Source organism: Pogoniulus pusillus, chromosome 19 (genome assembly GCF_015220805.1).
Source record: "Pogoniulus pusillus isolate bPogPus1 chromosome 19, bPogPus1.pri, whole genome shotgun sequence".
NCBI classification, from domain to species: domain Eukaryota; kingdom Metazoa; phylum Chordata; class Aves; order Piciformes; family Lybiidae; genus Pogoniulus; species Pogoniulus pusillus.
In genome coordinates this window covers 9,259,409-9,280,536 of record NC_087282.1, presented here as the reverse complement: position 1 = coordinate 9,280,536, position 21,128 = coordinate 9,259,409, and the positions used below count along the sequence as shown (strand labels likewise).

The 21,128-nt window shown below is 49.6% G+C and overlaps 2 protein-coding genes across 4 annotated transcripts in view; one reads left to right on the top strand and one right to left on the bottom strand.

Moving 5' to 3' along the window:
• Positions 1-1,532: 1,532 nt before the first annotated feature.
• Positions 1,533-19,328, bottom strand: F9 (coagulation factor IX). The gene is made up of 8 exons (XM_064159163.1): positions 19,262-19,328; positions 16,226-16,389; positions 15,875-15,899; positions 13,508-13,621; positions 9,982-10,110; positions 7,675-7,913; positions 6,079-6,196; positions 1,533-2,307 (listed from the first exon to the last, which is right to left on the bottom strand). Exons 1-8 carry the CDS (start codon positions 19,326-19,328, stop codon positions 1,760-1,762), a joined length of 1,404 nt encoding a protein of 467 aa, XP_064015233.1. The 3' UTR covers positions 1,533-1,759.
• The window catches only part of FGF13 (fibroblast growth factor 13), a 424,907-nt gene continuing 407,560 nt past the window's right edge, over positions 3,782-21,128 (top strand). For all 3 annotated transcript variants that reach the window (XM_064159173.1, XM_064159170.1, XM_064159169.1), the window contains exon 1: positions 3,782-4,059. The gene's annotated coding sequence lies outside the window, so the exon portion shown is untranslated. The remainder of the gene's footprint in view (positions 4,060-21,128) is intronic.

Below are 21,128 nucleotides of genomic sequence, written 5' to 3'. Positions count from 1 at the left end.
TATCCTTGGAAGGGCCAGGGGCCTCTCTCTGCAGGAACTATGCAGGCAGGGGAGAACTCTAAGGCAGGAGCCCCTAAGGTGGGAAGTACTCCAATATTTATACCCTTCCCAGACAAAGAGTGGATTTACCATTTCCTAGGTGTGAAGACCACAGGCACGCCCCAGCCCGATTCCAGCGCAGGCATCGGCACAGAAGGACCCTTTGCTCCCCCCCACTTCAAGCCTGCAAGGCAGGGGGGGAACAGGTTTTTTGCATCTTTCCTCTCCCATTCAAACCATGGAGTGAGAGGAATTTTGGGGTATCCAGGACTCCAGGACGAGGAGCTGCCCATGCCAGGCACTGTGGGGTGCAGCTCCCAAAGGGCATGCTGCTTCCCTGGGATTTTCCCTGGAGATTTTCCTGGATGGCCATGCAAGAGCAAACAGCACTGGGATCAGCCCTTCCTCTGCAACTGTTCCCTTCCCTTTGAGTTGGGAATGGAAATTTCTCTGGCGGCAGTCTAGAAAAGACCTCTACCCAGTGTAGCTTTGCTAGGGATGTCACCTGCCCTTTCCCTGTACCTCAATGCCAGCAGTGCCTGGGGCATGCACCTTCTACGATGGTTTCTGCCACCAGCTCAGGCCAGACACTATCTGTGCTCAGGGGATATCCTGCAAGCTTGTCTGAGGAGAGTGGTGCTCTGTCTCCATCACCATCACCAGCCCCCATGCCTGCAGTCTCTAACATGATGAATATGGACACCAAGACAGGTAATGAGCACTAAACATCTGCCTTGATAATCCTAACAAGGCTCCAGAGAAAGCATACTACTTTTAAATGAGGTTTGTACAGATCTTAGGACATTTATGCAGCAAAATTTACACTCGAATTTACACTGTCCTGAAGCAGGAGAAGCAATTCTTGCTGTCTATAGAATCATTAAATTTGGAAAAGACCTTAGATCATCAAGTCCAACCATCAATGGGCATCATCATGCCCATTAAACCATACCTGATGTGCCATGTCTACGTGCCATTTGAACACCTCCAGGGATGGTGGCTCCACCACCTCCCTGGGCAACCTATTCCAATCCTTGGCTGTTCATGCAGTAAAGACATTTTTCCTAATACCCAACCTAAACCTCTCTGGTGCAGCTTGAGGCCATTTTCGCTTGTTCTGCCACTTGTTACCAGTGAGAAGAGACCAACTCCCACCTCACTCCAACCTCCTTTCAGGTAGATAGTGAGCAGGTCTCCCAGCCTCAGAAGGGGATCAATGAGCCATGATCCAGCTCAGCCTAACATGAAAACATTTAGCTTGAGAGTGCAGTGCTTTGCCTGCTCACATCCCTCATGGGCTGCTGCTACACAGATGATGCTGGATACCAATTCCCAAAGCATTCAGTGCCTGCTGGGTTCCCCCAGCCCACAGTGTGGTGCAGCTGCTGTGGGCAGTGCCCTTAGCATTCTGGCCCTGGGACATGTGTGAACCGTGCCCCATCTCATCCACTGTAGCCTCTGCATTCAGAATTTGGGAGCTGAGACCATCTTAGCAGTGCTGGTGCTTACAGGAATGTAGCCATGGGTAATTGTCAGGGCTTTTTATTTCCTTATTGCCACATTTCCCCTGCCTTCTCTCAACTTTTGCCTTCCACAAGCAGAAATCAGTTCAGTTATAAATGTTTATTAAACTGCAGCCATTTCTGGAGAGTGAGTGGCTTGCAGTGGCATCTCTTGAACTATTCAGTCCATCCCCCAGCAGGGTGCAACCACCCGTGGCTTAGGTAAGCCTGGTCTTTTCCTTTATCCACTTCAGGTACTTGGAGACCCTGGTGTAGATGCCGTATTTACCCGGCTTGGCACATTCCTCGCCCCAGCTGGTGATGCCCGTGAGAAACCAGGTGCCCTCAATCTCCACGGTGTAGGGACCTCCGCTGTCCCCCCCACAGGTGTCACTGCCGCCCGCCGAGAAGCCTGCGCAGAACATGTTCTGCAGGATGGTGGTGGAGGTGCTCTTGAGGCAGGTGGGCCGGTCAACGTAGGGCACCTTGAGGATCTGGAGGATGGTGGCGGGCCGGCCGCGGAAGAGCGTGCTGCCCCAGCCGCTCACCGTCCCCAGGCCGTGCTTCAGCAGGGCGTTGGTGAACTCCCGGTTGCCGAGGCAGATGGGGGTCACGTAGCTGTTGAAGCGGAGCGGCTGGTCCAGCTCCAGCAGGGCGATGTCGTTGTGGTGCTTGTTGACGGTGGCGTTGTAGGTGGGGTGGGGAAGGATTTTCACCACCTTCCGCCGCTGCTCCGTGTTGTCTTCCTCGTTAGTGTTGTACTCGCCTGCAGAGACAAGCGTGGCTTTGAGCTCCGTGGCCAGAGCCCCGCTGGGGTCACCCCACTGTAACACCACCCCAGCCAGGGGGCTGTGCAGGGATGACACCTGGCACCCCCCAGCCACTGAGCTGCTCCAGGCCTGGCGGCTAGAAAGGCTGTTTGCTCCTTGTCAAAGGGCAGTGGAGGTTTCCCCCACAGCAGCACCTCCTCTGCCCCTGCAGCCTACAGAAACTGCAGCCCTGAGTGTGACACTGAGCACCTGCGACCTGGCCAAACGGCAAAGGGCCACATGCTTCTGCCTAGCTTAGTAGCCACGGGCCACTGGGACGGTCAGAGGGCTGCAGCAGCTCTGCTGTGAGCACAGGCTGAAAGAGTTGGGGCTGTGCAGGCTGGAGCAGAGGAGGCTCCCAGGTGACCTTCTTGTGGCCTTCCAGGATCTGAAGGGGGCTACAGGAAAGCTGGGGAGGGACTTTTAAGGCTCTCAGGGAGTGACAGGACTGGGGGGAATGGAGCAAAGCTGGAGGTGGGGAGAGTCAGACTGGATGTGAGGAGGAAGCTGTTCAGCATGAGAGTGGTGAGAGGCTGGAATGGGTTGCCCAGGGAGGTGGTTGAGGCCTTGTCCCTGGAGGTGTTTAAGGCCAGGCCGGATGAGGCTGTGGGCAGGCCTCACCCCCAGAGGTGTTTAAGGCCAGGCCGGATGAGGCTGTGAGCAGCCTGATCTAGGGTAGGGTGTCCCTGCCTGTGGTAGGGGGTTGGAACTAGATGATCCTTGTGGTCCCTTCCAACCCTGACTGATTCTATGATTTCAGTGGTGCCCAGAGGGGGGAGGAGGTGCAGTGGGCACAAGCTGGAACACAGAAGTTCCATCTGAACGTGAAGCAAAACTGCTTCTCTGTGAGGGTGCCAGGGCCCTGGCGCAGGCTGCCCAGAAAGGCTGTGCAGTCTCTGTCTCTGCAGAGACTCCAAACATGCCCAAGTGTGATCCTGGGCAACCTGCTCAAGGAGGACCTGCTTTAGCAGGGGAAGGCTGGACTAGACGTCCCCAGGGCTTCACCTCAACGTCCACCATTGTGTGCCTCTGTGACTGCAGCTAGCTTGGGGGATTTAGCACCCTCAACGAGCGGGAAGGGGATGCTGCCCGTACAGCAAAGAAGGGAAAGCCGCTGGAATGAAAAATCTTTGTTCAGAATAAGTCATCTGTTAATGAAAAGGAGCCTGAGCTTTCCCCTCCTAAAACCACACAGCAGAAGGGAGGGCAGGAGGCTGCAAAACAGCACGCACCAACCTCCACCCCCGGCCAGCCCCTCCCTGATGCTCACAGGTGCCCCTGGGGCCCTCCACCCCCAGCAGGCTCAGCTGCTGGCAATCGCTGCGGGCAGGTGCAGGCTCTGGTGATTAAGTTCCGTTACTTCCTCCTCCTGGCTCGTGTAACAGGTAGAGAAAAGAGAAAACCCTCCGTGGGCTCGGGTCAGCAAGTGGGTAGTGGCTGGGTCTGCCTGCAGCCACCTCCTCTCTCCTGCCTCTGAACTGGCTGAGCTGAAGGCTCCTGAGCAGGATGACTTTTCCCGCTTGCCTTCTTGCGACCCAAGAGGCGCAGGGTGCATTTAACCCCTCCTGCAGTGCTTCTGCCGGCTTTGCTGTGATCTCCAGAGTGCACCGTCTCCTCTAAACAGTATCTGCAGCACTCCTGGCCCCAGCAGTGTCCTGTGTCTGCTGCATCTGCCGGCGACGAGCAGCGCGGAGCCCAGCACAAGAGAGGTGAGGCAGCTTTCTATGTTCGTGCTAACGCTGCTGCTGCTGCTGCTGTGCTCTCTGAGCGTGTGGGGGGGAGGGTTTGCAGCAGTGTGAATGTTAGCGTTCTCCCAGGCTGTCTTTCCACAGTATAAACACAAGACAGATGTGGGGGAGGTTTACAGAAGGCTTTTCTTGTGCTGTGGGGGCTTACTATTGCTGGGGACCTGAAAATACGCTTCCGAGATGAAAGTGGAGAGGAAAAGAAAGGGAGGGGAATGCTGCTTCTACCCCTGCTATTGATTCTTGGGCCTCTCAGGATACGAAGCTGAACGTCTAGCATGAATGGACGTGAGGGAGTCAGATGTTGCCCATGCAGTGTACGTGGCGCAGGCACAAATTCCATAGTCCCTGAAGCCCTGCAAAATCGTGTTTTGCTTCCTTGACTTTCTGCCTCTCCCAAATCCTGCCTGGAAATCCAGCAGTGCTGCAGAGTAGTGTGAAGGGAGCGCGAGGGGACTTGGCTGGCAATGGATTCTAAGTGGAGGGGGCGAGGGACATGTAGGAGAGGAAAAAGGAGAGGCGGTTTGCATGTAGATGCAGCAAACACAAAACCTCTGTCCAGGTGGAAATGTGCTTTTCTGGAGGGGAGCTGTTTGTGCCCTGAGTGTTTTGTACTTTGTCAGGTTAGCAGGGGTAAGGCTGGGCTTTGCTCTGGGCTTTCCAGTAAAAGTGCCTGAAAGTAGATAGGAAAAAAGCTGTGTGCAAGCTGTGAGGCTCATCCTGCCAGCACCAGACAGGTGGTGCCCAGTCCTGTGGCACTCATTTTCCATGGTCTGAGCAGGCTTACCCCAAGAGCTCATCCATGTTTACGTGGAGAATGAAGATGCAGCTGGAGCCCTCTTGTTGAGCTTGTTTCTGAGGATATAAACTCAACTCTTTAATGTTCAGGTAGAATTTTGTAGTGTAGTAAATTTCATAGTGTTTACACAGAGTGTCATTCATCCATGTCTCCTCTCAGCATTGCTTGTAGCAGTTATTGGCCATGTTAGCGTCCCCCTCCTCCACCTCTCAGTGTGACCCTCTACACCAGATAATCATAAAATGGAGAAACAAATAATCTGGGGAAGCTGATTCTGCCTCAGCTGTGAAACGTGGCCCTCCAGTGCTTGCCAAAGCCCCATGCTCAGTTACCAGCAGGCTGCCTAGCAGACAGGTACCAAGAGCCAGGGGCAAGAGCCATTTGTCAAGCAGAGTTGTGTTTGTTTTGTAAAGTGGAGGCATCACTTGCTGGGCAGTTTGGCCACATTGTTGCTGCCCAGCTCCTTGGAGACCCTTCTGTGAAAGCACATGTCCCCATGTGCCAGCCAGGTTCCTCTACTTGAAATCATAGAATGGTTTAGGTTGGAAGGGTACCTCAGAAATTGTCTAATTCCAAACCCCTGCCATAGGCAGGGACACCTCCCACTGGAAAGGTCACTCAAGGCCTCCAATCCATGAAGTCTGTTTGCTTCTAAAGAAGCTTGAAGCAATGGTAGTAATCTTTTCCTTGCAAGGAGGTACTCAGGTTGCCTGCAAATATCTGTTGTCTGAGCGTTGTGTGAAAACTTATTGTGAGCCCCAAGAAGATCAGAAATCCCTAGGGAGGTCCTATTTCTAGCTCTACTGGCCAAATACATCACACTAGCTCATGAAGCATCATCTTAATTGAAGCCCAATGGGCTTTTAAATGGCTTTGGATCTGTCCTGGCCCAGGTGAGCTTGCCTGTGGCAAATATGGCTTTGGGACCAATATGCAATATGGCTTTGAGACCGAGGCCAGACCCAGCTTGCTGCTTCTGCTGGGGGTGGTGGTACCTGGACAGAGTTGGCTGCCAAAATGCTGCTGTCTGGGATCTTAACTGCCCCGAACCAACCTGTGCCATGTTATTGCCCGTCATGGTGATGTGGGTCCCCGGGTTTTGTGCAATACCTTGCGCCTGGCCAGTGTGAGCCCCGTCCTATGTCCCTCACCTGCTCTGTCCTGATGCCACCCCAGGTGCTCACCTGCCACGGCAGTGATGTCACCACCTGTCTCCAGACAGTGGGCTGCTGTCACTAACCATTTCTCATTGACGATGGATGCACCACAGAAGCCCACCCCGTGGCTATTCACCAGATGAACCTGTGGGAACAGAAGGGAGTCACACCTGTGGGCCTCTGTAAATTGGTGGAGAAAAAAGAGCAGGATAAAGGAGGTTTGCTTGGCTGTAGGACAGGCTGTGACTACATTGTACAGACTCAGTGCTGGCAGAGGTGATAGAATCATAGCATTGTTTCCATCAGAAACTACCTTTAAGATCAAGTCTAACCATTCTCTAAGTGCTAAACCATGGCACTCAGCACCACATCTCTGTGTTTCTGAAACACCTCCAAGGATGGGGTTTCATCTACCTTCCTGGAGAGGGTGCCTGGTGAGGTGAAGGTCTCCATGAGCAGAGCTAACTTGGTGCACTTGTAGTATGTGGATATACTTTATGGCTGCTGATTTCTCAGATTTGGCTCCTCAATTTTCCTCTTGGCTCTCTGTGAGTGCGTGATGGTTGCCATCCTTGCCTCTGATTTGTACACCCAAAGGCTGTACCAGAACACTTGGCGTGGGTAGGGCAGTGGAATAGCTTCTTCCTGTCAGACACAATACCAGCAAACCACCTGCCTCTGGTGGCCATGTACATCCTCATTGTCTTACTGGGCTTTTAAACCATGAAATGGAGGGCAGATGCCTGCTTCTGACCTATCTTCATACACCCTGCTCCTGCTTCACTCCCTCTGCAGACATGGAGGGATCAGCAGATCTGTCTGAATGGACACCTTCATCCCTGTGTGGACAACTTGCCACTGAGAACACCAGTGCTGGTCTGTTCCAGTGCTTGCAACAGAAAAAGGTTTGCCATTCCTGAAACCTCATCTGAATTTATTATTCTTTGTTCTTGGTCGCTGATATTTCTGGGCTCACTCAAGCCTGAGGGCAGTAGATGACTTTGAAAAAGCTCCAAGCAAGGAGCTAACTTTCCTTTGAACAACAATTTAAAGGTATTTGCAAAGTAGTGGGTTGGAGGAGGGTTTTTTTTGTAGCCCACTCCACCTGTGTTGTTGGTTTTGGTGAGGTGGAGATGACTGAGATGTTGCAAGTTGGATAAAGAAAGAGCAACTGGATTTGGTTAAGTGTCATACAAGGACAGATCCTTTGTTGGTATGAATTGTCATGGATCTGTTGAAAATGATGGAGCCCAAACTGAGCTGGACTGTTCCTTGCTTTGCAAAGCTCCCCTTCCTCAAGCTTCAGTTTCATCTTGACTACTCAAGGACTATTGAGGAATCTGTTGTTGTAGCTCAAAACTAGATCCTTTGTGCTCCACCAGATAAAGCTGCTGTGACTCTGACTGGTAGCTTTCTTTTGCCAGTACAGACTCCTAGCAAAGGCAAGTTTGGTTGCTGTGGCAGAAAACTGCACAGAAAGAAGCTGTGTTCCTGTTAGGTTTGGGATCTGTTGTGAAACTAACCTCAGAGATGGGCTTTGGGGCATGTAGAAGTAAGGTGGTCCTGTTTTCAGAAGGGAATGAATAGGCAGAGCTAGAGGAGACCTGCAGAAGCAGCCAGTACCTGCCAAGGCACCTCGCCTCTCATGCTGTCTGTGCCACCCACGACCCGGGTGCCCGTCTTGATGATAGGTGTGATTTTTGTGGTGGCAGGGGTGCTGGTTTCTGTGATGTTGTCCAGCACCTCTTCCTGATCATCATCCTGGTCATCAAAGGTGACGTTCCAGTGGTCGAAGGTGTTTATGGCTCGGGTTAGCTTGCTCTTTGCCTCAGGAGCCGTGACTTTCCCGCAGGGGTATGGCACTGGGAGGGGAGACAATCACAGTTATGACTACCTGTGCATCACACTGAGGGCTACAGCAAGAGGAGGAGCGGGGAGGGAGGCAAATGCTGCCTGTTTTGGGATGGACATGGGAAACACAAGGCTGTGGGCTGACTGCATGTCCTCTGTGGAAACACGCCTGTGCCTTTGAGGTGCAGCGCAGGTGATTCATAAGAGTAGCAAAAGCAGCAGTGGTTTCTGGGCCCTAGAAATGCCACCTGAACAGTTTTCTAAAGAGGGAAGCTGATGAAAGAGGGCACATGTTGGATGGGAGGGTGCAGCTGTGCCTCTCCTCAGCAGGATGCTGAGGTGCATAGCTGGGAGGCTTGCCATGGACCACAGCCGGGCTCTGGGCTGACATTTCTGCAGCCAGTAACTCCAGTACAATGAAAGTCCTGCTGGGAGAGGGCAGGAAATATCTGCCAGTTGTAGAGATAGTCCTGCTTGGCACCAAGGTGAGGAAGGAGTAATAAACTCTTTTCAGAGTTGTAGATTTTCTCTGTTAATGAAGATCTCATCTGAAGCCTCGTTTCAGACAAGCTCTTCCCATTTCTCTCCTACGCAGCGTGTGCCCAATTCCTGCTGATAGTGGCAGCCAAAACAGTAAATAACATCAGGCATTGTCTTTCATCTGAAAAGCTTTTGACAGCACTGTGCAAACAAACAGTAGTGTAAAATCAGATATAAGTGTGGCCTACTGAGATTTCACTTTTCCTTTTTTAAACAGCCTGCTTTAGGAAGAGGACTTAAATAAGTGTTGAGTGATGGCAAGTGCTGCCCACAAGGTTAGGCTAGGAAATGAAGGTGTCAGAGCCAACAAAAGCTGAGCTTTTGCAGGAAGGGCAATTACCCAACCAGAAAGATGATCTTACTGCTAACAGCAGAACTTTCTGGTCCAGTGAAAGTGATACACCAAGTTGAGCAACACAGGCCTGAGCTCTTAATGATCTCCATTAAGAGAAGGGCTCCCAGCTTAAGGTACTTCCTACAATGATTGCAGAGAGAGCTTTTTCAGGAGGTCAAAGTGTGTAGCTCTCCATAGCTCTCAGAAACTAACTCACTAGGGCATGTGCCTGCATGATACCTTAGGTGTGCAAATCTGGCATTCTCAGATGGCAGAAATATGACAGCATCAAAGGTTAAATTAACCTTACATGACAAAATATTTCTCTACCCAGTCTTCTCTTTCCTATACCAGATATGCTTCTGAGATGTTCATGCCCAGTTAACTTGTTGTCTTGTGGTGGGTTGGGCTTGAATACGTCAGTGAAGTTAGAGCAGTAGCTCTAACTGGGAGCGAGGGGAATATGGGCAATATAACAAGAGGCAGGTTTTTTTTTAGCCTTCTGTGAAGTTGCAACCTCCAGTAATGCATTTCCCCTGCACCCAACTCAATACCACAGTTAAACCACAGAGGCTACTTCTTGTTGAGGGTCTTTGTGTGCAGATAGGTGCTGTTGGGAGAACACCACGACCACAAAGCTTCTGGTGTTTCCATTCTACTCGGGTAATTATAAGAGACTGGGTGATGGCCATCTGAGAGACAGATAATCAGGAGAAATTACAGTAAGACAGTCTTTTGTTCTGAAAAATCTCACGGTATCTTCAATGTAGGATCAGAAGCTCCTACTGGAGCAACATGGGAGTGAGCTCTGGCTGGCTGGACACTAGTGAGTGTACTGATGTGTATCTGAACATACAGATCAGTACTGGAGGCAGGAATGTCTAGAAACATGGCTGCAAGTGGGAGAGGCACCTGTCTGAGGAGCCATCTGAAATGAGTATGTCAATTGTGCACACGTTTTTGGACAGGTACCCTCTTTCTCCACCTCTCTAAGTCTACAAGAAGGAAGCAATTTAAACACCCTTTAAGCTTAACCCCACATCTCCTGATGGTAAAGTTCAGGGTCAAGGCTCTTTACATTTGCTAAGCAGGAAGACAAGGCTGGCCTCCAACAGCATGTTGCATTTCTGTGAGATTTGTATATCTAAAGTGAGAAGATCTTGGAAACTTTCACCCAGATCTAGTGCAAATGCTTAGAAGTTAACCTGCAGGTTCACAGGACTTTCCATCTTCATGAAGTTTGTAGCCATCAGCGCAGGAGCACACAACTTTCTGTGGTGGGTCATGCCTGCAGAAGTGCTTGCAGCCTCCATTTTTAATAGCACAAGTGAAGTCTGAAAGACATGAAAGGAAACTATGAAAGCTCTTTGGCCAGGGCCAAAGAGATGTTGAGATGCTAGAATGTGTCCAGAGAAGGGCGACAAAGGTGGTGAGGGGCCTGGAGCACAGCCCTGTGAGGAGAGGCTGAGGGAGCAGGGAGTGTGCAGCCTGAAGAAGAGGAGGCTCAGGGCAGACTTCATTGCTGTCTACAAGTACTTGAAGGGAGGCTGTAGCCAGGTGGGGGTTGGTCTCTTCTGCCTGGCAAGCACCAACAGAAGAAGGGGACACAGTCTCAAGTTGTGCCAGGGGAGGTATAGACTGGATATTAGGAGGAAGTTGTTGTCAGAGAGAGTGATTGGCATTGGAATGGGCTGCCCAGGGAGGTGGTGGAGATGCTGTCCCTGGTGGTGTTCAAGACAAGCCTGGCTGGGGCACTTAGTGCCATGGTCTGGTTGATTGGCTAGGGCTGGGTGCTAGGTTGGACTGGATGCTCTTGGAGGTCTCTTCCAACCTGGTCAATTCTATGATTCTTAAGCTCTTTGCAGAAAGAGTGATTGCCCATTGGAATGGGCTGCCTGGAGAGGTGGTGGAGTCACCATCCCTGGAGGTGTTTAAAAGGAGACTGTATGGGGCACCTAGTGCTGTGGTTTGATTACAAGGGTTAGGTGAAAGGTTGGACTCAATGATCTTAGAGGTCTTTTCCAGCCTGGTTAATTCTGTGATTCTGTGAAATTTCCCCAGCACTGGATGCATTGAAGATTCATCTGAACAGGGTGCTGGGCCACCTTGTCTAGGCCATGCTTTTGCCAAAGAAAGGTTGGGCGAAATGACCCTTGAGGTCTTTTCCAACCTGTGATGCTGTAAAATACAACTGGTCAGAGATTTGTTTGGCCTTGGGCCTTTAGACTCAGCCTATAAACCCTCTCTGGTTGTCCCAGGCTATGGAAAAGGGATGCTCCTTCTCAATGAATGAGTCCTCCTTCCAAATCACATCTCCGCTTGCAATGACGGAGCACTGGGTACCTATTTGAGAACATAGGTTGAGCAATGGCCCTGTGGGAGGTTCTGCTGAGCCCTGCCACAGCCTCCTGCCTCCAACAGCTGCATGCTGTCTGAAATTTGGCAACCTGACCGTGAAGGACTCCTGCAAATATTTGGTTACAAAGCCACGTGGTTTCCCCACAGTCGTGTTGCTTTTCTCCCCTGCCTTGCTTATGGCCATCCAGAGCAGATGCTAGTGGAGAACACCGTGTGGCAGATGGGAACCAACCCTCAACCTTTGTCCCAAGACTATTCTTGGGCTCCAAATTTAAAACCTAGAGCAAATCCATGTGTTCTCCCTGATATGCCAACAAACCATCACAACCTGACACGGAAGATGCATTTCAGTGTGCTGTTTGATGACATGGGTCCCAACCTGAGGCATGGAGAGATCCCTGTTTCTTGCATGTGTCTTCTCATGTTCCTCTGTGGTGGGAGCACCATCTCTTGGAGGTGGGAAACCACTAATCCACAGACACCCTTTTAATTCTGAGTGAGTTTTGAAATAACTTTGCAGCAGATTAACTCTATTCCTACTTATAGAATCATAGAATCAGTCAGGGTTGGAAGGGACCACAAGGATCAGCCAGTTCCAACCCTCCTGCCATGGGCAGGGACACTGTGCAAGTTTGAACCTTACCCTGTAACAGCCTGGCCTTAAACACCTCCAGGGATGGGGCCTCAACCACCTCCTTGGGCAACCCATTCCAGCTCTCACCACTCTCATGCTCTACAACTTCCTCCTCACATCCAGGATGAACCTACCCATCTGCAGATTTGCTCCATTCTCTCCAGTCCTGGCACTCCGTGACAGCCTAAAAAGCTTTTTTGTAGGCCCCCTTCAGATCCTGGAGGGCCACAAGAAGGTCACTTGGGAGCCTCCTCTTCTGCAGCCTGCACAGCCCCAACTCTTCCAGTCTGCCCTCATAGGACACCTCCCTTCCTGTAGCCATTTTGGTGCCATCATTTACTATTTTTGCAGAGCTCTTCTCACGCCTCACTTCTAGCTCCTATTTTCGTTCCTGTCTCACTTCCACCAGAAATCTGCAATGAGACTGTTTGAATTTGATGCAGCTTTGAAATGCTCTTTTTAACGTAAGCTCCTCTCTTGCCAGAGCAGAAGCACAACTAGAAAGAGAATCTTTGATGAGTGCAGTGAGTCTGGCACATTATGCGAGTCGCACGGCCCCTGATTATAAATATAAAGCTGAATATCCCTCTTGCTTAAATGATCAGCTGTTTGCTTTTCATCAACTCCTCGACCCATCAGGAAAATATTTGCCTTTTGTTTTCCTTCAGAGTCAAGGCTGCTGGTGATAATTAGAATTCTGAGTTTAGCAGAGTGCTACTGAGAGGAGGTTGTGATGATCTTGCCCTGCTCAGCACCTGCTGCCCAGCCTGGTGTGAGAAATGGAGAGGAGGAGTGAGATCGTAGGGTCTCACTGGGGTTGGTGGAAACCTGTTGTTTTCAGTGATGAGCACATCATCCCTGATTGATGAGCAGCCCCAGAAAGGCTTGTGCTGGGGAGATAAAGGAAGGTCTCTGTGTCAACATTTGTGCTGGCAGCCACAGTGTGCTGAACAAAAGACCTTGAGCCTGGCTCTCCACTGAACCCTGTGCAGGGTACTCAGCAGAGCTGGAGCTGAGGCTCTGCCAGGGACAGGAGAGGAAAGAGACATCCGCTCTTGTATCCTCAAGCATGTCCCTTTGTAATCCCATTGGTGACAGGCTGAATTGGCACATGCATGCAGCACCTGACTGCAAGTCAAAATGTGTCCAAGACAGCCTTCTAGTTGGATGAAACTCTGTGAGCACTTTGCTATTTTGAATCACTGGATCAGAACACAGAATCTGCTTGCTGGAAAAGGCATTAAGACCGTTGAATCTAGCCATAACCTAACATCTGTCTGTACACAACTGTTAGACCACATCCCTGAGCACTTCACACAAATGTCTTTTAAACACCTCCAGGGACAATGAGTCCCTGGGCAGTCTGTCCCAATTCTGTCCCAGAATTGTGAAGAAATTTCTCTTAACATCCAATCTAAACCTCACTTGGTGTAACTGAAGTCCATTTCCTCTTGTTCTATCACTTGTTAGCTGGAGAAGAGGCCATCCCCCACGTGGCTACAACCTCCTTTCAGGCATTTGTAGGGAACTATGAATTCTCCCTTCAGGATCCTCTTCTCTAGGCTGATCAACCCCAGCTTTTTCAGTGGCTCCTCATAGGACTTGTGTTCAACACTCCTCACCAGCCTCATTGCCCTTTTCTGAGTGTGCTCCACCACCTCAGTGTCCCTGTAGGGAAGGGTCCAATGGGATTTTGACTAGAGCAGAAGAGCCACACAAAATGAGCGCCTGGTACCTACCTATCTCACAGTTTCTACCTTCATACCCAGCTGGGCACCAGCACACATAGGAACTTACTCCATCCTTGCAAACGGCTCCATTTTTGCATGGATTTGGGTCACACTGGTCTCCATCTTGGAAAGAAGAGAGAAGAGTTAGCAAACATGAGTCCACCATGGTTAATGCTGACTAAGCACTGGAGCCTTGCTCTGTGCTCCTGTTAAAGATGAACAAGAGACTGCACCCCTTCCTTTTTTGTGATGGGAAATAAGTCAGATCCTGGCACCCAAGAGCACAACATAGAGCCTCAGCACTGAGGTAATGTAGGCAGCAGTGTTTTATTCAGAGTCCTAATTCTGTTCCCTGTCCCATGGGGGTTATTTCTTCTTGTTTCAGCACAACTCCTCTTCAGTTTCCCTCATACAACATCCTGGCAGGACCTTGGCAAAGTTAGAAGGTTTGCTTCATCCAGAGTGGTTAGGATTTGCTAATCTCAATGATTTTAACGCTTCTGCCTTTGTTTTCTGAAGGTTTAAGCACTGTTCACTTGGGTTTGAAGACTTCTCTGTGTTTTAGAATGGAGGACCTTGGTCATTGCACTAAGTTTTGTGCTATTTCTAACTGGTCTAGATTTTTCTTTATATGTCAGGGCTTTCATTTTCACAGTTGCCTACAGCTGAGAAGATGAAGCTTTAATAAAAGTACCCAGGACTGCAAAATTAGTGATCTAAGCTTTGGAAGAGGAAGCTGGTGATGCTAAATTCCAGGGCAGTGTGCTTTGAAATGGTACTGTAAAGACATGGGGGAAGGAAAACATCTTGATACCTTTGTGTCATCTCAGTGTGGAATGGACTTGAATACAGAAGGCAGATTGTATTGACCAAATGGATTTGTTTGGTCAAAGGCAGGGTGTTGGGGTTTGCACATCAGGTGAGGATGGTGGTGGTTGTTGCTGCCTAGTCAAGGCAATCTGGGCTTGGCAGCACTTGGATGCTGTGCGTGGGGTCAGCTCCCCTGGGCTGTGTGTGTTGGGAAGAGCAGGTGGCAAACTGAGTGGTAAAGCAGGCACTTTGGATGATAGAGGAGTACATGGCATGCATTATTTTTTGAAGAGCTAATTGGTCATGGTGGCAGGGAGAGGAGGAAAAAAAAGGCAAAGCTTCATTAAGTTTCATCAGTTGGTATTTCAGGGGATAGTCCTACGACACAAATGTAACTTGTTAAATTGTATAGTCTGGACTGAATAATCTGAATTATTTAAGGGTTTTTAGTGAGATATTCTGGGCACTTTGCCCATCTACAAAGCTGTTAATTTATTGAAATGTCCTTAAGATGAGCTTCAGATGTTTTAGTGGGCATTGAAATCTTTTTTGGTAGGGGAATGAGGGGCCACTGAGAATGGAGACTGAAAGGTGGGGGAAAATAGGTGGTGGGAAGAAAATGGTGGAGACACAAGCTTGGGATCACAGGCTATTAGGAGTTGGAAGGGACCCAAGGAGATCATCAAGTCCAAGCCCCCTGCCAGAGCAGGACCACACAATCTAGCACAGGTCACAGAGGAACACATCCAGACAGGCCTTGAAAGTCTCCAGGGAAGGAGACTCCACAACCTCTCTGGGCAGCCTGTGCCAGTGCTCTGGGACCCTTACAGTAAAGAAGTTCCCCCTTGTGTTGAGCTGGAACCTTTTGTACTGCAACTCACACCCGTTGCTCCTTGTCCTATCCCAGGGAGCAGTGAGCAGAGCCTGTCCCCCCCTCCTGGCCAGCCCTCAGATATTGATAAATATTGATTAAATCCCCTCTCAGTCTTCTCTTCTCCAGACTAAGCAGCCCCAGGTCCCTCAGCCTCTCCTCAGTCACCACTGGTGTGACTGGCAAACAGCTGTTTGCTGTGATCATACTGAAGCTCCACTTGAACATGGCATTTCCAGGGATTCCCACTGTGCCTGCCCAAGGCTGTGCCACATCTGCAGATCTCTGCTTGGTGACAGAGCCTGTGCTGTTTGCTGAAGGGGTGTTCATTATTACTGTCCTGTTTTACTCCATACCACAACTGAAAATAGAAGCCCAGAGTGTGACCTAGGCTCAGTGGATCCACTGCTGTGTGTGAACTGGTTTTGTTCTGTGAGGTTTTAAAGCCTGGTTTAAAAGAAAACCACCTCTGCTTGGACAAAGAAAATGTTAAGTAATTATTGAGTTGGTATTTTTTGGGATTTCAGTTTGTAGATGAGTCAGTCCCAGGCTGGTTAGCTGCAGGATGTAGGGTGACTAACTCTATCGTGACACAGTTTCTGAATGTTAGAATACATTTGCTTCAGTAAATGTCTGCTATTTGAGCACTGAGACATTAATATTATGCATTTGAACATGAAGAAAGCAGCTCTTACCAATATATGTATTCCAAAACTCCATCTGTAAAGGGAAAAACAAACAAAACAAAGTTTCCTTCAATTTCTAATTCCTGGGCACTGCCTGACTGAAGTAGTACAGGGAGAGCTCCAGAGCTAAAGCAAAAGACTTGCAGGAAAAACAACCATCTCCATAACCCCAGTGCTGACCAACAAGCCTTTAAAGCAGTTCCCCAGCCCAACCGATGGATCACAAATGAGGATAAACCACGACAGATGCTGCACTTAGCCCTGCAGATGTTCCCTTTGCTGTCCACTCCTCCCCCAGGAGGCTGGCGGAGGTGTGTGCTAGGGGACCCAGGCGTTCCCGTGGTGAGCAGTGATACTCACTGTTTTCTCCGTGTTTTCAAACACTTCTCGGGCTTCCTCAAAGCTGCATTTTTCTTCTATGCATTCTCTCTCGAGGTTCCCAGGAATAACCTCCTCCAGTCTGTTTGAATTGGCTCGCCTTTGCCTCTGCAGAACCGAGCTTGCCTCTTTGTTCTCTATGAAGACTGCAATTCAGAAAGGAACAGGGGCTAAAGGGGAGCACCCACCATCGTGTGGTGCGGCTGGGCTGGGCTGCTAGGGCTCTGTTCTTGCAGAAGGCAAACTGTTTTCATGCCTTCATGCCTTGAGATGTTATCTACTTGAGGTTTCTTTGATGTCTAACTTCAGTGTAATCCAGAGGATCAAATCAGGGGAACTAAGGGTCAAAGCAGTTGATAGAAACGACTGATGGGGAGAGGGTGATCAGGAGTGTCTGAGTTTGGTACTTATGGCAGCCAGTGTGTCTCCCACCATACATGCACCTTGTTTGACAAAAACGAGAGGCTTTTTCATGCTGCTGCTTGCTGAGGTGTTGTTTAGATGCAGACATTGTCCTGCTTTAACTGTCCCTGCAGTTCTGGCTGGGAAAGGCCATCTGCCTCTGCAAGTAGCTGGAGCCCTTGGAAGCCAAAGGCCATTTGCTTCTCTCCTTGCTCCTCATCTTTGCCCATGCACTTGGGTCCCACCCTTTCCTGCCGGCAAGGAGGGATGATATGAGCCCTCCTCAACCTCTGGGCCAGGTCAGTGAGGTGATGTTAATCCACCTTCAACTCGCCAGACAAGGTACTGGCCAGAAGCCACCAGCAGAGAGCTTCTGGCACTGCAGGGACTCTCAGTTTAGGCGGGATGTCCGTGGTAGCAACCGAGCTTCCCATAGTGGCTGCTTACTGAAAGATGTGCAAACTGATCACGGTGCTACCATAAACCTTCCTCCAGCAGGGTCGCATCCCGTCGACAGGCTCAACAGCAGCAGCCTCCTGGTAGCAGCTGCAAAGCAGCATTTGCTCCTGCCCTGCCTTTTGGGATCCCGCAGGTCTGGTGGGCGCACTTCCCGCTGCTCAAAAAGACTTTGTTCACCCAGAGGAGCCTCCTGCTTTGCCTCTCCAGGCTCTCCCCTCCCTCCATCCTCCCTTAGTGCTTGCAGCCATGTCCCTTTCTGTCACCAGATGGCACAGTCTAGCAGCTCTTCTTGAAACTGCTGGTGGCCACCCTTGACAAAGGCTCTTACCTGGGGGCTCTATGCTGGGTGAAAGAGAGCATGAGCTCGAGCAGAGAGGAGAGTCAGGGGAAGAATGAGCCACTTGCTCCTTTCCATGACTACCTCCTTCTCCTGATCTAGTGGATCCCAGCCTCTCCAGACCTGCAGAGCATCCATTTTGTTGAAATCTCATGAGTCCCAGGTGGGCTGCTCTGGTTTATAACATGCCACTGATGATGTTGCTAGCCCCTTCACCTAAAGATCTCTCTACAAGAGACTGAGCTAATTGTTTTTGCAGTGCTCTTAATCATGATACAGCAAGCTACCACCTCTACCTTCCTCGTGTGCTCTGGGTTTTGGTTATAAACAAAAAGGAGTGCATTAAATTCTTGACAGTCTTGTTGGTTGGCAGTAGATATTGACCTCTGGGAAAACCAAGTTTGTTTCAAACTCTGCAGCCCTTATGAGGTGGCCAGCTCTCTCCCAGCTGCAGGGTCGTGGTTTATGTGTGAGACATTAACATACACTCCCAAGCAGGTGTTGCTGAAGGAGACTTTCCCCTTCTCCCTGTGGAATGGGCTGCAGCCTCCAGCCTGTCCCCAGGCTGGGCAGAAAAGGCTCAGGTGGGAGCAGTGGGGCACTCTTCCTTGGGTTTGTAATTTTTTGGGGCTCTCCATGGGCTTGGTGCCTGGGGAACCCGATGTGGGTGCAGCCACACTGCCCAGTGCAAAGGAAGGCAGCTGTTAGACTCTCTCCTTCACTCTTCCCAGTGGGATGTGCCAGACACCTGCCTTAAGCCATTTAATGGATAGAACTCATTTTAATGAATGCAGCTTTACCACTCTCAGTTCCCTCTAGTTGCTTGCTGATCCCACATGCTGCTTTACAAGCAAAACTTGATTTGAACCAAAGGTTGCAGGTTCCATGGGGTTGCCTGTATGGTACTCACCCTGGCTGGAAACCATCCTCATGCCAAGAATACACTCACACATGGCTTATTGAGTTCTGAACCAGTACCTGAGAGTGAGATGTGTCTCTTGGCCAAGGGTCTGTGAGAAAGGCCCTGTCCTGCCAGCTGAGCATAGTATTTTCTAGGAGGTATACCTGATTGGGTGGTGGTACCAATTTGAGGTTCATTGCTAGGCAAACATTTAAGAGAGAGGCCCTTTAAAAAACTGTTACTCACAATGTTTTACTGGAGGGAGGAAGCCCAGGCTTGTACCAAGCAACTACTCACCCTGGATGTGAACCAGCCTCTACTGGAACTGTTGGTACTACAGATAAATCAAGCAGCAGCCTGCATTACTATGTGTGATTGCCCACATCCATCAACTACTCTATCCTGTCTGTGAATTTGGCTGCATCTTGCAGTCTTTGTTAAACTCACGCTGAGTTTGGCTTGAAACAGTTCTTGCAGTGGCAAATCCAAAGACTGGTTTATGGCTGTGAGCAGTCGATTGTGCTCCAGGACAAAGCGGTGGCACATGCAGAGGTGAGGATGTTGCTCCACCAGGCATATTCTCCCCACTCTGTGTGTGGAAGCATAAGCTCTAAAATGGCTGAAGCAAGCTCTAAAAGCTGCAGAAATTTGGGGAAAGCTTAGTCTTAAAATGAATCCTGTGATATATTCTGAGTAAAATCAGCATGAAAATGATTTTTTTCCTCCCCAAGAAAAGAACCAGAGCTTTAAGGAGAGGACCTATGAGACTCAGCAATCCCTCTGAGCTCTCATCTCTCATGAGAATGCAGAAGCTGTCCCACCATTAAGTGACACCTGTTCCTTCACCTGTGGCACTAAGCCACCCACTCCCACCCGCCACCCAAAAGTGAAGGACTTACAAGTCTTTGAGTGAACCCACCTGTATTTTCTTTGCCAAGGCAAGCTCCCAGAAGACAAATGGAGAATATAAGGTGGATATTTGCCATCTTCTTCCCACTGCCTAAACCTCTCACTAACAAATGGTTCGGGTGGTGGAGCTCAGTCAATAGTTCCAAAGTGCAAGTGCTTGTTTATTTACTCCGGGTAACCCTTTGATTTAAGTTCCCCAGATGTGCTATTGCTGAAGCTTGGAATGGCAGCATGAGGGTTACTAGACAAGGCATGTCCATGTACAAGGAACCTGCAACGTGGCTGCAGTTTTTGGGCTCATCTTCTGCTCTGTAGGATATTACTGCGAGGTCTGGGGGGATTGAGCATAGTATAAGAATAAACTCGTTCAGCTTTAGTAGACCTCTTTAAAGCCCTGGATTTCTCTTTCCTGTCCAAGTGGTGGTGTTAACCATTTAAAAACCCACAGCAGCACAGTAGACTCTAGTATGGTTTGTGTTTCATCCTAAAGAGCTGGCGAGAAGTCCCTTGAAGATGATCCTACAGATGATGTCTCTTCTTGAGCAGCTGATGCCCTTGGAGCAAGACTTTGTCAGTAAGCTCTCATGCAGGTTATCTAGATAAAAACCTGGGTGGAAGGAGATGAGACCATTGGCCCATCATCCAGATATGCTGGGGCAAACCCTTGACTTCCCTAGGTTTTGTACTGGAAGCCAGAGGAAGAAACCTGCTGTGTGGTGGCTGAGACAGTAGACTGGTGTTGGAACGTGCTGATGGATGTGCAAGCTCCTGGCTGCAGGACAGCCTTTGTCCAGGGCACGTTCAGAGGCTGCCTCTGGTCCATATTGGCCAAAGAGCAGACTGAAAGGGAAGGGGTGATGTGGGACGTGAAAAAAGGAGACAGAGAGGTTTTCACAGAGAAAAGAAAGAGTGGGATTTTATATAACCTCATTCCTATTTAATGGTGGGTTACTTAGAACATTTAAAACCCAATTCTTCCCTCCTAACTTGCCTTGAATATGAAGAGCAAGTTCAAAATGAGTAATTGCTCTTGGAAAAATACTACCTATTGTAAAAAACCTAAATGAAACATTCTATGATTCACTTTTGGAAAGGTCAAAACTCTCAGTCCCACCCCCTACCTTGAGGAGCTGTAAGAAAGTAGGCCAAAGTCATTCATCCCTCTCTATGGAGCTTTCTGCTTCCCAGTTTCACAGAATCACAGGATGATAGGGGTTGAAGAGGACCTCTGGAGATCATCTAGCTCAACTTCTTTGCCAGAGCAGGCTGCACAGAAGTGTGCACATGTGGGTTTTGAATGACTCCAGAGAGGGAAACTCCACCACCTTTCTAGACAGCCTATTCCAGTGCTCTACCACCCTCAATGTAAAGAAGTTCTTCCTCACATTGGGATGGAACTTCTTATGTTCAAATTTGTGCCCATTACCACTGTCATCCAGCCACTAGGCACCACTGTAAAAAGACTGGCATGTTGGCAGTGTGTCTAACCCAGTCTGACTTCTTTTGCTCTTGAAGGGAACTATGCTTTTGACTTGCCTCCACCAAGACTCATGCCATTCTGACACCCACCCTTTAAGTATTTATAAGCATTTATGAGATTACCCTCTCAAGTCTTCTGCTCTCCAGGATAAAAAGTCCCAGGTCCCATAGCCTGCCTTCATTAGAGAGGTATTCTAGTCCTTTAGTCACCTTTGTAGGCCTTTGTTGTAGCCTCTTAAGCTACCTCCCTACTTCAAATGGGTAGCCCAAAACTGGGCACAGTTTCTGCTTCCCCATGCATAAGGCAACACTGGAATCCGTCGCTGCACCTATGTACATCTGGAGCTTGCAGTCCTCTGCCTGACTTCGAGAAGGTCTTGGCCAGAGGTGTGTTAAAG